Source organism: Physcomitrium patens, chromosome 20 (genome assembly GCF_059467195.1).
Source record: "Physcomitrium patens ecotype Gransden chromosome 20, ASM5946719v1, whole genome shotgun sequence".
NCBI lineage: Eukaryota > Viridiplantae > Streptophyta > Bryopsida > Funariales > Funariaceae > Physcomitrium > Physcomitrium patens.
The window spans coordinates 3,969,936-3,985,097 of NC_143429.1; the positions used below are offsets into that span (position 1 = coordinate 3,969,936).

Below are 15,162 nucleotides of genomic sequence, written 5' to 3' on the forward strand. Positions count from 1 at the left end.
ATGAAAGCTTACCATGTGTTATCTCCCCAGAGAAAAAAATTATCATAAAAGGAGGAAAATATCATTTTTTTCCATTGAGAACTTGAACGAGAGTAGGCTAGTTGGATCAAGATCGGCCTCTTCTACTTAATATTGAATTCTTGTTGGTAATTTTGTATGGCTATTTACGATCGCATTTTTCAAGGACATCAACATAGCCTAAGTTCAATGGTTGGATTGGTTCACGTCAATTCCCCGCTAACTTTTCTCAACCCATTTTCCCCCAGTGTACCTTCAATTGATACTGCAGTGTGTTCTCAATTGTAACACTGTCGACGCTATTTCACCCAAATACTATCACATCGACGTTCTTGTATCAAGGAAGCATGAAAAAAGCCATTTCACAGAACTGTGTGCAGCATGAATAAGTTCCCCGAGTCTAATCGTACTCAAGGTGTCCAATTTACAAAGTGGAATGCAGTGGATTGGGTCTCGTTTTCGTCATGTCTACTCCATTTTCTGTACTTTTGAACCTGAGGGCAATTCTGGAATCACTGAAGATAGGTGTTCAAGCATGCATTTAATGCACCCAGGCCGGGATACTGTACGCTCCATTTTTGAGACCCCAATATCACTACAACGAGCACAGAAACAAGCAACCTTTTTCTTACACAAGCAACTATTTCAAGTGTCCGTCGTCGGTATATATTATATTGAAGATTCACAACTCAAACTTGAAACAGTGGAAACGAACTTCTCCACCCATCAAACCCCAGAATAGTTTAGATATAGTTTAGTTAACTGACCAGGACCGATTATAAGTTAGTAAATATCCCTGATCACTAATGAGTCCCCTTCAACCTCGAATGAGATTTATTCTATGAAAACGCCAGGCGATCAACCCCGTAAATTGTACAAAGCTTACAAGTTATACCTCTGAATCAACCCTACTGTGCCAAGTACGTCAGGAGACGCCTCCGGAGGACTTTTTCCAGATTCTTCACAGGCTCCTAGAGCTACATAGTGTTACATTAGAACCTTCCCAATGGTGTAAAATACACAAACAAGTTCCCAGCCTCCAAGAAGTTGTTTCAGTGGCTTGCCATGACACACAGAGACCGTCCAAGACTTGATACAGCTCAGCATCCTCACTCGCAGTTACTGTCTACCTTGCAATTTGATTTTGATAGCAATGGTACTGACAGGGTTGGTTCGCGGCAACAGTTACTGGAGGTTCGGGCAGACTTGAGCCATCACCCAGTATTCGATTGTGAGTTGAAACCCGCCAGGCCATGTTGCAAATTGTGCCTGAGAAGCACAGATGTTTGCTCCATCGATCTCCTACAGTAGAATACGGTTACATGCCCAAGCCCACGTTGGAGTTATTTAGACGCGAGCGCGGGAGCGGTTTGTTATCTGCTGGAGCTGGATGAGGACTCCCATGTTGTCTTTGGGTTGCAGAAACATCTCAGATTTGTAACTTGCTCCTATATTAGGGTTGCCAGTAGGAATGCTTCCCACGCCTGCTTCACCTATGTAGCATGCTGCTGAGTTGATATTATCGACCTGAAATACAGATTGGTGATAAGTTAGACTTGCAAATTGTTGAGAACAAATTACAAATGTGTTCCACAGGATGGGTAGAACCATACCGCAAATGAGACGTGATGGATGCCACCGTTGGGATTGTTCTTGAGAAATTCAGCAACTGGGCCGTCCTGTCCCATGGGATGTAAAAGCTCAATGCATACATTCGGCAATTGAACAAAAACTTTGGTCACTTTGAGATCGACGTGATCCTGCACACGCATAAACAATAAGATTTTATGAATAAGCAAGATTCTTGATCAGCAATGGTCCCATGGACACCTCTTCATCGGCTACGTTTGGCAATTCCGACATTATTACAGACGAAAAGAGGACATAGGAAGAAAAGGCTGAGGGTTCGACATGTACCACGGGTTGACTGACTTGGGCACCAAATACACTGCGGTAATGCTCGGCTGCAACTGAAAGATCCGGAACAGCGATGGCGATGTGTTGCAGCCCCTTCACTGCAAATGGAATGTCTTGAGGTGGGCTTCGGACAGCCCAACCGCCAACACGTCCTCCGCTGCCTGCTCCAACATGTGCAGTCATTGCTTGAGAAGCCCGGAACGCAATTGGACGTGAGATTTCGGTTATGGCATGTCGGGCAGCAGGGTAAATCGCTCGTCGAAGAACTCCGGCCATGTCTGAATCCAAATACAAGTTAAAATAACTCCCTTTTGCTTCACTAAACCGTGTGATAAGCTATCGAACCCAAACAACAGAAAACGAACTTTCAACAATTTAAGTAGAATGTTACAGCCTACGATACAATCCAGGCCGAGTAAATCATGAGCGCTTGAACATTTCCATACAATCATGTCAATCCATTGTTCATGGGCCGAAGACCCGACGGATTCTTTGCAATAAGGAGTTAGGAAGCATAATTTCTAGGTAGTATGGGAGTACGATTACTACGGGTACGAAAATTGACCGTTCAAGGAGTTTTTAAGATAACCAGTCAGCTATGGAGGAACGACATGTAATGCTCTGCCGTGGGGAAACTGAAACAAAGACTGAAGCACCAAATTCCCTGTCTGAAGTTCTCTACGCACATGCTGTAACATAAGAACTGCTCAATTGGTTACACAATCACGACGACAGCACACACACACACACACACACACACACTCAGTTAAAAGACTCAGAGTCTTAGAAGAAAATCTTAATTTCTCAAAGCTCCAATCTGACGACTGCACAACAGGGAGTTTCCGCAGATGAAAACAGAGCATAAGTCACACAAGCCGCAGCAAGAAATTATCATGTGCCGCATACAAGAGTCAGAGCACCCATACGACCGCAAATTTCCAAATCTAATGCTACTCCAGCGTCAGAGAGCTCCTACAAGTGGAGATTCTAAGAGTTGCAACAACAAAAACAAAATGGGATAATTGCCAGAAAAAATACAGCCCCTAACGCACAAAAGCACAGAAGAACCAGAACCTGAACCTTGGGAAAGAATCCAATGCAAAGCTCGCCGACCTTAACCTTCTACAGAAACCTCACCTTCGAAACTTCTAATCGAGTCTGGAGGTTCACCACTCGAATCGAAGCTCTAACAAGGCGGTACTACTTTACACCGGTGCGTCAAAACCGAGACGAATCCCCCAAGGGCTGTCGGCGAAGGGAGCAATAAGCTGTTCTACGTTTAATGGGAGCAGATATTCCACGCCGGGTGCTAAAGAGCTCGCGATCAATGAAGTGCCGAAGGGCGACTCTCGAAGCTCATTAAAAGGGGGACTGAAACGAGCTGTTCCAAGCTTTTTACGAAACATCCGTTCACTTTATTCTTCACTTTCTTTTTCCACTCAATCTTTACTTTAACTTTTCCCCCTCCCCCCCTTTGATGGATAAATCTAGCCTGGCATCAAACTCCCAGTCGCTGAGTAATGAAATCAAGCCTATCCCTGAAATTCCTGCCCCGCTTGTGGATGTAAAACATTAAATTTAGGATGAATGTCATGCCTTTGATTCGAGTGGATGATAAAAAGGCTGTGGACCCTGTTCTTCGTCATGAAGGGACTCCAATCATGTGGATTATGTGGCTCTATTAACCTTGTGGGGAAAGTTTATATTGTTAGAATGGTGGTGGCCCTGGCGACGCCGCTGCTGCTGTCGCTGCTTTTAGCTGGATGAGTTCCGTCGCAGTTCAACTCGCAAGTGAAGATTTCCGGACGGACTACCTTCCGTTACCCCCCTTGCCTCCCATCATGGCACGCACCCTCTGCGGCGGGCTCCACCAGGATACCGTCCAAAATCACTTGGACTGGTCGCCGCAGCTGCACCAAACCGATAGATACATGCGAGCTGGTCCCAGCAAGGGCAGCTGTTACCCATTGCAGGAAGCTCATCTGCACGCGCACGCAATCGCCATGCCTGTGCCTCGCCACCATTGGCCTCTGTTCTAGGAGTCTCTAAGTTTAGGGGACCTGCAGATCGAAAATCGACAACCGACTCTCAGATTCTTCCGTCCGTCGGAGATTCAGGCTAAAATTCATGCCCTCCAGTTTCTTGTGTGTCGTACAGATCTGCGACGCCAAAGCAAGCTCTGCGATTCCAAGGCATGTGGGAAACTTACTGCAGTCTGATATTTGTTACCTAGTGTAGAAAAAGCACCCCGCACGTATTGAACTCCGGCTATAGTTCAGGAGCTGGATATTTGGAAATTGAATTCCTAGATTTCTTGTCTTCTTGACCGGATCGATTTCTCATCAGAGGCATGACTCTGCGATAAGTTCGTGTAGAATCATCCGTCACTGGCTATGCTGCAAGTTACGCAGTGGTGCAAACAACAGGCGATCAATCGATCGAGCCGGTTTCCATGTCCTAAATCGTGACGTCTGCCATCCTCATTGCCGTCACTAAAACTGATTGGATATTTTTTTCTTTCTTGAAGCTGTGGACACTCTGAATCGTTTCCCAGCTCTTTGGACCACACATCGAGAGTTCATCTAGGAGTTCGCGCTGCACGCCAACGTATCAACGCTGCTCAGGCTTTGGTGGACTGACCTATTCAAATAATTTATATTCATATAGGTATATTTACAAATATAAATTATGAAAATAATAATTCATTGGTTTATTTTAGTATATAATAGTTATTTTGGATATAGAAGATAAATAAAATAAAATAAAATAAAAGTGAAAGTAGAAGTAGAAGCAAAATAAAAGTGAAATAGAAATAGAAAAAGTGAAGGAAAAGTAAAAAGGTAAAGATAAAATTAAAATTAAGAAAAAATTAAAATAAATTAAAAGTTGAAAGTTAAAAGTCGAGTTAAGGTTAAGTCAAAAGTCAGAAGGTGAAGAGTAAATAGAAAAAAAACAAGGTAAAGATGGAAAGAACTGACCTCAACCGTGCTCCAGTTGAGGGCAGCAGACCTCCTTCTACTCCAAAATTTTCCAAAAATTCCGATCAGTTCCAAATCTAATGGTTCTCAGGTGATTGAGAACCTAACTTAAAGATGCTACTTTTCCAAGAAACTTTGTAGCAATCCAATACTTGAGCCACGAAAAATGTCCCTTTAAAGTTGAGTAGTTGGAATTGCAGGGGTAGCCTACCCCCTTCACATGGAATTTCACCAAAAATTCAACTCGGCTTCAATTGCTATGAAATTAGTGCCCTTAGAAGCTCAGCTTATAAATCTTTGTTTTTTTTCAAAAATTCAGAATAATCCAATTATAAAGCACTGAGGATTGTCTTTTCAAAATTGAATAATCCAAAATACCAAAGGAGGCAACCCCCTTGCACTCAACAATTCACCAAAAATTTGTTCTAACTCCAAATCAAGCGAGCTTTAGCTCATTGGAAAGCTAACAACAAGAGGTATGTGGCCAAAAACATTTACTTTTAAAATCAAAAAAACCGTAGACTGATTTAGAAAAATCTGAGGCCCTTTGACTATTGAAGTGTCTTTTAAACCACAACAAGCACCACCTACATACAAAATCAATGCCCCTACACATTCACAAGGTGCACAATGAAATCTAGAATCCAAATAAGATTAGATTTAGGGTTTGAGGCAAAAATTTGACATGGCTTCTTCTTTTACCAAAAAAAAGAGAGCTTATACAAGTGAGTGGAGGCTCATAGGAGGTGGCCACATCTCCACTCTTGATCTCTAAGATCCTTAATCTAGATCTATAGCCTTCATTCATCTAAGAGCTAATTTTGCTACTAAGGTTGATGGCTATTGTAAGTAGTCAAAAAAGCACTTGTTGGTAAATCTAACTTCACCATTGTATTCAAAATATTTTTTTATGCTAAGATCAATTATTCACATGCTCCTATCTATGGTCATATATAATTTTTATAAAGATATTTACCTCCAAATATTTTAGCAATTATTAAAAACTCCCCTAAAAATGATATCTTCATGGCTTTACTTGTATTTTGGTAGAAAGGGTGCTGATCTTATTTTCTTCAGTTCATGAGGTGAATCTGATATTGCTTTTGTATTAGAAAAGCTACTCTGTTGCTTGGATTTATTGAGTTTGGAGAAAAACTTCAAGACTATCATTGCTAAACTTTACTAAAATCTTTTAGAAAATTGTAATTATAATTTATTCTAAATCATATGAAATGATTGCAAGTGAATTCATAGGCTCTCAATTAAATTTTATAGCAATGATTAACAACCTCTAAATTATTAAAATTAACTAAATTACTATTTTAGTTTTCTAAATCTTATCACTTTGGTCCAAATTAACCTAATTCAAGCAATTAGGCTAGAATTTGTACCATCAAAGGTTACAACCCTCAAATCTCTACAAAATTAAATTTTACTTATATAAATCATAATATATCTTATTTAATTATCATAAAATAAAATAAAAATTTAAATTTAAATTTTGGAATATAATTAAGAACTCATACCAAAATTACTTCTTCATAAGATGAGTAATTTGACTCTACATTGTTATTACTTCTAGAAGCAAATGCAATAATATATTCTTGTCCTATATCACCTTTTTGTGTTAAGACTGCTTCCAATCCTACTGCACTTCAATTTGTGTGTAATTGAAAAAGGTCTATTGGCATCGAGACGTCAAAAAATTAGAGTTGAATCTAACTTTCCTTCAATGTATCAAATGCATATTGTTATTTATGATTTCAAATCCATATTTGATCTTTATTTGTAAAAATAGTTGAAGGCTTAGTAATGATGCTAAAATTTTTAACAAATCTTTTGTAGCAGTTTATTAATTCTAAAAAAGACCAAAGTTATAAAACATCACTTGGTGTTGAGATTTTTTGTAAGGCATCTACTTTTGCTTGTTGGACGCTAAGATCTCCTTAGATAATCAAGTGACTTAAGTATGGTAATTGTTCATAGAAGAATTTATACTTTTTTTGATACAAGTACAATTTTTATTGTCATAATTGCTTAAACATTGCTTATAAATGTCTCACATGATCTTATAAGATACTAATAAAAATAATAGCATCATCACTATAGTATTTACTAAATGATAAGCCAAATAAAACTTTGTTCATCATTTATTGAAACTTAATTGGTACATTCTTAAGACCAAATAGAAAGAACTTCTAGTGATAGAATTGATCTTTATCATCATGATTAATTTTCCAAATTCTTGTCTTCACTCAATTTTCAATAAGTAATGGTAATTTATAATAATCATATATTAAATCCAAAGTGCTGATTAATCAAAAAAATTCTATTGCATCAAATAATTCTTTTGGCATTGGCATTGATTATCGATTAGATTTAGTCTTATGATTAATTGGACAATAGTCTCCACACATCTACTTTTCTATCCAATAGCCAAAAACATCTTTTTTCAAAGACATGACTATGGTACAAGCATACTTATTATTAGAAAGCTCAATTAACTATTCAACTAATAATTCTTTGCAACAAGCTTAAATAGTAGCTTTTTCTAGAGCATTAAGCTTTTATGATCATTGAAAAATTGAATAATTATCTTCCAATTGGATGTAAATAGGTTTGCTTTTGTAACCTTCAAGATATTCAAGACTAAAGTTAAAATAATTGTGATATAAGCGGATAAAAGTTCATATCTTTTGTATTTTGGCATCCATAAGATGTGGCCCTAAATCCAATGGCTACTCATTAAACTTTGTGGTCTCTTTTTTCACTAATAGATTACTACTACATATTAGTACAATCTTTAATTAATAATCTATTGAAGAAACAAATCTTATGCCTTCAACATCCTTATTTTTAATCAAATGAGGGACTTTATCACCACAATTTTTGTATGAATTAGAAATGTTAGAAGAATATAAAATGTCTTTCAAAAAAAAATCTAATGAGAGAGTCTCTTAAATAATTTTTTTTCTAACTCTTTAGATAAAATTACAAAGACATATTGAGCTTGTAATTCATCAATTGCATGCCTTTGTAAACAAAGAAATGACTTAGATTCTTCAAACTTAATAAGTTCAAGATCCTTTGCCCTCTAACAATTGTTCTCTGACCTCAAAATATTAATATGGTCATAAAAATATTTTTGAATAGTACAACATATGCCAAATATTCATATTTAAAAGTTAAAGTCCATAATCTAGCTTAGGAAAAAATAATGTTGTCTTTTAGTAAAATCATATGCAACTATAGTACCAATTAAGAAGCCTATAGCATGCTTTCTTTTATTAGCATTAGATTCTTCATAGGTTTGTAAATTGATATTCTAAACTATATCAAATCCATGAGCTCAAAATACAAATGATGCTAGAAATATTATAAATATAGGAAATGAGCCACGAGGTACCTCCATCTTATTAACCACTATAAAAGGAGATTCATGAATTTTATTGATAATAAAAAAAATTTAATTATCATCAAATATATCATTAATATTGCATCTAAGAGGTGATTTAATTCTAAAAAGAAATGTTGTAAGCATGTGAGATAATACCAAGTTGGTCCAAATTAAACAAGATAAATGGACATAGGAGTCCAAAATTGCTACATTGACATAAGTTGGAAGATTAAAGAATTGATTTATATATTGATAAGATTCTAATACTTGTATTCAAATATCACCTAATAGTGATACATTTTTAAAAACATATCCATGTAGAGTAATTTGATGCATAAACTACTATTATATAAATTGCATTAAATCTATAAAGAAACTCAATCAAGAATCATCTAATCTTTGAATTACTCTAATATATGAATGACCTTGATAAGATCTAGCAATCAATAAGTCTATGTTTCCTAATCTCTTCAAATTTTCATCACTAATGGAGGTAATATCATAAAGAAATTGGCTAAAATAATAAAGAATAGTAGGAGGTTCTAGTTGTTTAAGATACATAACTAACAATCTTTAGAGATGATATTGAGTTGCTTAAATAGGTGCAATTTTAGTATATATATGAATGTACCATCAAACAATAAACTCAATCTCTAATATTACTGCCAAACTTGTATCAATGCGTGCAAAAAGTTCTTTAAGGGTAACACCCTCATTTAGTAGATGGTAATAAATAGATTGGACAAAGGTAGATAAAAAAGAAGATTTTGATATCTTCAATATATCAATTCATGGATGATACTACCAGATAATAAAGGTCGTCCATCTATTACTTCTACGTGAACAGGTTTAGGTTTTTGTACTAGACAAATCTCGTGATGCTTAGCAAATTCTTTGTCTAAAAAGCAAGCAGATGCTCCTAAATCTAATAATGCTAAGATTTTTAGTTTTTGAGGGCAAAAAGATAGAGGAATGGTAAAACAATGGATATGCTGAGCAGAAAAAGAGGAACATGATTGTTATTGTGATATTGAATTGTCCAATTGTACAGTCCTTATTGTGGCTGGGCATCTTCGTCTTCCTGAACAAATGCACCTCTGGTCCTGACAATGCATCGATTTTGCTTGTTGGGATAGTTTCCAACTCTGTGGCCTTCTTTACTGTAATACAAGCATAGTTCTTCCTCCATACGCCACTTTTTTTTTCTTCTAGAGTTAGGAATTTGACACGTACCATGTCAATTTGCATGTCTTCCACCTTTGAATGTAAATTCAGGCTGCTTGTTGACATAGTTGGAGCATCGTGAGCCATATGTTGTCGTGAGCGTTGGTCTTGGCGACATTGAAATAGGCAGTTATCGCACTTCACAGCTTAGCTAATGACTTTGTTGAGCGTTTATAGATCGAGAAGAGATAATAACAAATCCTTCACTTTGTCCCTCAAGCCCCAATAAAATTGACTCATCAATGCTTCCTCGTCCCAGTTGATGTCGTACACTAATTGTCTGAAATCTGATGCATAGACTGACGCGGAGCGTGCCCCTCGTCGTAGCGATCGGATCTTTGTTGTAGCCCATTGCGCCTTGTCATGTTTGCCAAATACTTCCGCAAACACCTCCAAAAAAGTTTTGAAGTTGTTCAAAATTGACGATCTTTTCTCAAACAAAGGAACAAACCATGATAGAGCTTGCCTCGTGAGCAAAGTTCTTATATATGTGGTCCTATATAATATAACATAAATGTTAATGTCTTATTTGATAGAATCACTCTACAAGGCAAGTCAAATGTCAATGTATTACAACCAAATAAGGTTTTTGCTGACTTATTTATAGTAGTTGCTACAAACGTGACTAATATGGAATTGTTTCCTTTTGTCATCAATAGACCATCTTCTAATCAAATCCATACTTCTTCAATCTAATTATTTAGGCCAAAACCAAATAAATAAAGGGCTTGTTGACCTACTGAAATATCATAATTGGTGGCATTAGGCACTGTACACTTTAGAAACAAATATAAATAAAGTGCACTAGATCATATACAAAATATTAATTGCAAAGATTGTTTGGTATAGCCAGTAGCTCACTTTGTGCCTTCTATTAAAATGACAATGGTGAAAGGACAAGGTTCTAAGTCTATAGGAATGAAACCTAATTTTTAAACCAGCCACTTATCAATCATAACTAGCTAAACTTCAAAATCCATTATAACATACAAAGATGTAGCACAAGTGATATTGCCATTAGTATGATTAATAATCAATATATTATTATTAATTAATTGTATAATTCTTAAGTACAAATTTTGATGTTATTGTGTAAGTCTAATTGCAATATAAGATAAAAATGCTACCTTTGGATGTAGTTAAGTAGGATAAGTAAAAATGATTCTTCACTTGAAAGATTGAAATTTGTAGCCTTTAAATGACTTTCATCAAATATGACAATAGCTTTAGTTACAAGCTTTGTTCAAAACTCAACTAAATCCTCTTATGTTAAAAGCTTTATGAGTGCTTGAATACCATGTAAATATGGCATATGTACTTTGTCTTTGAACATTTTATTAACAAACTAAAAGATCCTCGCTAGTTTAAATTCTAAATCTATAAATCAATATTAAAAAATAGAGGCATATTCAATACTTTATAAGTGAGAGTATGTACTATGTTTTTAAGACTAGTATCTTTATATTGTCTTGAACTTGAAATAAAAGGCTTTAATGCAAAATTAACATTTGCAAGGCCAAATGAAAAAAGCAATTATACATAAATTTTATGATCTCTATAATTGCTTGGATGACTAAATAAAGGTGCCAGTATCTTATTTTTTGTAGGTGCCATATTCTTAGCTATTATTTTAGTATGCATAGCAACCACAAGTACTATTTGTTTTAATGCACCAAATATATAATTTTATAGAGAAAAAAAACTTGTTTTACTTCTAGAAGCGACTTGAGATCTAGTAACTTGGCCTAATAAGGCCACACTATTGAATATCTTTTTTAAGTTAGAAATTTTAGCTTCTAAAGCCTTTTCTTTATTTGAAATAGGTAATTTGTATGAATGTAGTATGAAGCAATTATCTTTATTGTAGTAAAGCTTATCACAATGAATACACTTCAATTGCTTCTTCTTAGATTTATCTCCTACTTTAGCTATCTCAATTTATGGCTTAAACTCCTTCTTATGTAAAACTTTCTTGTTCATGGTACAATTGAGATTATTCTTTGTGTGACCAGATTCACCACATTCTGAAGAATGCATAGTCTTTACAAGTTGAATTTCTGCCAAGCTACTTGTGGCACTTGCAACCTTCTTAGGCATGGATACATTCATCATCCAAGCTACCATGTTAGTAGCATCATGTTAATAAAATATCTTATCATATTTTTTTAACTTTAGCAAATATTTGTACCAAGGTTGCCTTGCCATCATAATTGAGAATAATTCTTAGTATGACTAAATTTAAAAACCTCTTGTCAATCTTAAATAAAAAAATCTTAAAAAATTAGTTCTCAATAAATATATCTCTTGGATTTATTACAAACTAAGCCAAATGCATATACATAGAATGTAAAATATCTCATTTTTTTTAAAAAAAAAGGTCTTAAATGTATTACATTTGATCATGCCTAAAACCTCTATAATAGTATTTCAAGTGCTTAATAAATATTTAGCGAGGTTCAAATGATGGTGGCTGTGAGCCAAAGTTTTTGACTAATCATTTAGTTAGAAAAAAATATTAGAATAAATCAATGGAGTTAGGAAGAGAAAAGTTTGGATGTAATCAAGTAGGATAAATTATCACAAAAAAGGCTCATTTAGGTATTAAGAGTAGAATATAATTATAATGGTGGAATAAATAATTAAGGTTTGAAATTAGATTAAGTAAGAATAGTGATGTCATATTGACAAAGTGGTGAAGAAAGGAATTAATGGTAAAAAATATGTTATTTGGATCTTTAGAATTAAAAAAATATACCAAAAAAAATAAAAAAATAAATTATACCTATTATTTCTAAAATAAGAATAGAATAGGATAGACTTCTAAAAGATTCCTAACAGTCTTTCATAAAAGAGTGATAAGAATTTAAAAAAATTAATAAATAAATAAATAAATCTTTAAACTAATGTCGTGATATAACATGACTAATAGGTGAAAGGGGTGAAGAATCTATTATATAATAGAAGATCTTACTTCAAATATTGTATCAAATTATCTTAGAAAATAGACAATAGTCCAAAAGAAAGTAGAACTAAAGGTTTAAATGCTATCTTTTTGCAAAGTAAATTTCTACAGACTTTGTAAGTCCATAAATAAGGTAAAAAAAGGTAGATTAAAAAAATAAAGAATATGACTATATGTAGGAAGAAATTAGGACTTGATTAAAATAAAAATTAATTCAAAAAAGCCAAATTTGGTATCCAAAAAGAACTAATTATCAATCCAGGTAGACATCAAATCTTGAGGCACAAAATCGAGCACCTACAGCAATTCGGAGGTTCTTTTGCAGATTAAAGAGTGGGATTTGAGAACAAACTTGATGGAGTTTCTTTGAGTATTGATTTTGAAGGAATTGAGTATATAATGACTTTGTAAGAACTTTACAAAATTGCAGTTATTTTGGATGACTCTGGAATTTGTGAAATAAAAGAGGTATTACATTTTGGAGAATTTTATGAGTTTGGTAGTAGATCTATATTTCTAATTTTGATGACTTATGAAAATAATTGTTCAAAATATATGCTATAAGTTTGAGCTTGATTGAATAGTTGAATTGAAGGCTATTGAATTTCAAGTAGGTTGAGGTCTTAGAAATTGGACTTTGAAAGATTGTTAGGATTTCTAAGAACTTTAGCAATCATCTAGTTGGATTGAGATAAAAATTTTGTTCAAAGATAATAGACTTGATTTTCTATACACAAGTAAAATTTGAAAATAATTGAATAATTTAATAAGGAAATATTGGTGCTGAAAGTTTAACATTTAGATTGGAGTAGGAGGCCTGCCAATACCTAAGCGGAATTTAGAATTTTTCTTCTATTTGATAAGTGCAATTATCTTCAAATTTTGTATGCTTATTGCTAACTTAATTTTTTAAAGGTGTATAAATTTTTAAGTAAGTTCAATAATTTAATTGATAGGTATTGAGGTTCTAAACTACACTATGATTAAATTGAATAGAATTAAGATTTGGTTTAAGGTCTAAGGTTTGATTTAGGGTTTGATTTAGGATCTAGGATTTGATCTAAGATTTGTTTTAGGATCTAAGGTTTATTTAAGATTTGATTTAGGATTTGATTTAGGATTTGATTTAGGATTTGATTTAGGATTTGATTTAGGATCTAAGATTTAATCTAGGATTTGATTTAGGATTTAGGATTTGTCTAGGATTTGATTTAGGGTTTATCTAGGATTTGATTTAGAGTTTGATTAAGGGTTTAGGATTTATCTAGGATTTGATTTAGGATTTGATTTAGGATCTAGGATTTAATCTAGGATTTAATTTAGAATCTAGGATTTGATTTAAGATTTGATTTAGGATTTATGATTTATTTAAGATTTGATTTAAGATTTGATTTAGGATCTAAAGTTTGATCTCAGGTTTGGTTTAGGATTTAAGATTTGTTTAGGGTTTGATTTAAGATTTGATTTAGGATTTAGAATTTATCTAAGATTTGATTTAACCTTTGGTTTAAGATCTACTGTTTGATTTAAGATTTGATTTAGGGTCTAAGGTTTGATTTAAGATTTGATTGAAATTCATTAGGTATTCAATTAGAAGTAAATTTAAACTTAGTTGAGATTTACTTAAGATATATTTGTGATTATTTTAATATTTTTTAAGACTTCTTAAGAATTATTTTAATATTTATTATGGATTTTCTTTCAATTCTTTTAAGATTTCTTATTATTTCTTTTGTAATTTCTTTAAGGTTTCTTTTAAATTTAATTAAAGCTTTTTTAACATTGTTGAGATTTAATTAGAATTTATTTAATATTCTATTAGAATTAGGATTTTTTTATTATAATTTTTATTCTATCTTCTACAGCCAGGTGTTTGGTGCACTCTCGAGTAAGACTTTATGTAATACGACATATTTGGTGAAACTGATATAAAAGGCTTAGGGTAGAAGATACTTGGTTTTTTTTGATTATTTGAATTATCAAAAAAAAAGGCAAGAGAGTTGAAAGAGGAGCTATGGGTGGTGCTTCAATTCGAGCTATAGGTGGCAGAACTAGAAGAGGACAAGGTATGTATTTCGATCCCAACTTTATAAGCATGTTTAAAACTTTTGTCTTATTTATACAATAGCAATAAGTTAAAGATTGCCAAGAAGGTATGGCAAATAAAATATTACAAGCGGTTGTAGATAAGATCAATCAATTTGAAGAGAAAGATATTATAAAATATTGAAGGTATTATATAAAAAAATGGAATTGAAGAGTGTTTCAGAAAGAAAGATGATTCAATTATTTCAATTAGCCTCTGTATCAAAAATAAAAAAATCAAGTAAAGTTTCTCAAAGGACATTTTGGAGGTTCATAAGAGAAATTTTTTCAAGCATTGAAGGATGAGTTTTTCTTAGAAGATAGTGACAAAATTACAAAGAAGTCATTTTTTGAATGGATTGAAAGACCAAAGAAGGACCTTCTAGCAAAAAAATTATTAAAAAAGTTTGAAAAGAAATATTCTTGTTTATCAAAAAATAAAAGACAATTATTGGATCAAAATAAAGTGGAGTTTTTTTTTTCTAGCCGTTGATGGGGAGTTACAAGAAAAATTAGAAATCTTCTTTGAAGATAAAAAAAAAGATGAAGAATTGACAACAAATTGGAAGAAGATAAAAGAG

At 33.5% G+C, this 15,162-nt stretch overlaps 1 protein-coding gene across 1 annotated transcript; it reads right to left on the reverse strand.

Annotated features, from left to right (window-relative positions):
* Positions 1-659: 659 nt before the first annotated feature.
* LOC112273455 (uncharacterized) lies at positions 660-3,257 on the reverse strand. Its single transcript, XM_024502268.3, has 4 exons — positions 3,073-3,257; positions 1,936-2,213; positions 1,632-1,778; positions 660-1,545 (listed from the first exon to the last, which is right to left on the reverse strand). Exons 2-4 carry the CDS (start codon positions 2,209-2,211, stop codon positions 1,366-1,368), a joined length of 603 nt encoding a protein of 200 aa, XP_024358036.1. The 5' UTR covers positions 2,212-2,213; positions 3,073-3,257; the 3' UTR covers positions 660-1,365.
* Between the last annotated feature and the right edge of the window lie 11,905 nt (positions 3,258-15,162).

Excerpts from the sequence above, each read along its gene's own strand:
- LOC112273455 (XM_024502268.3), bottom strand. The coding sequence starts at position 2,211 with ATGGCCGGAGTTCTTCGACGAGCGATTTACCCTGCTGCCCGACATGCC. Across the intron at positions 1,779-1,935 it reads CCCAAGTCAGTCAACCCGTG|GATCACGTCGATCTCAAAGT; the intron begins GTACATGTCGAA and ends ATGCGTGTGCAG. Across the intron at positions 1,546-1,631 it reads TCCATCACGTCTCATTTGCG|GTCGATAATATCAACTCAGC; the intron begins GTATGGTTCTAC and ends TCTGTATTTCAG.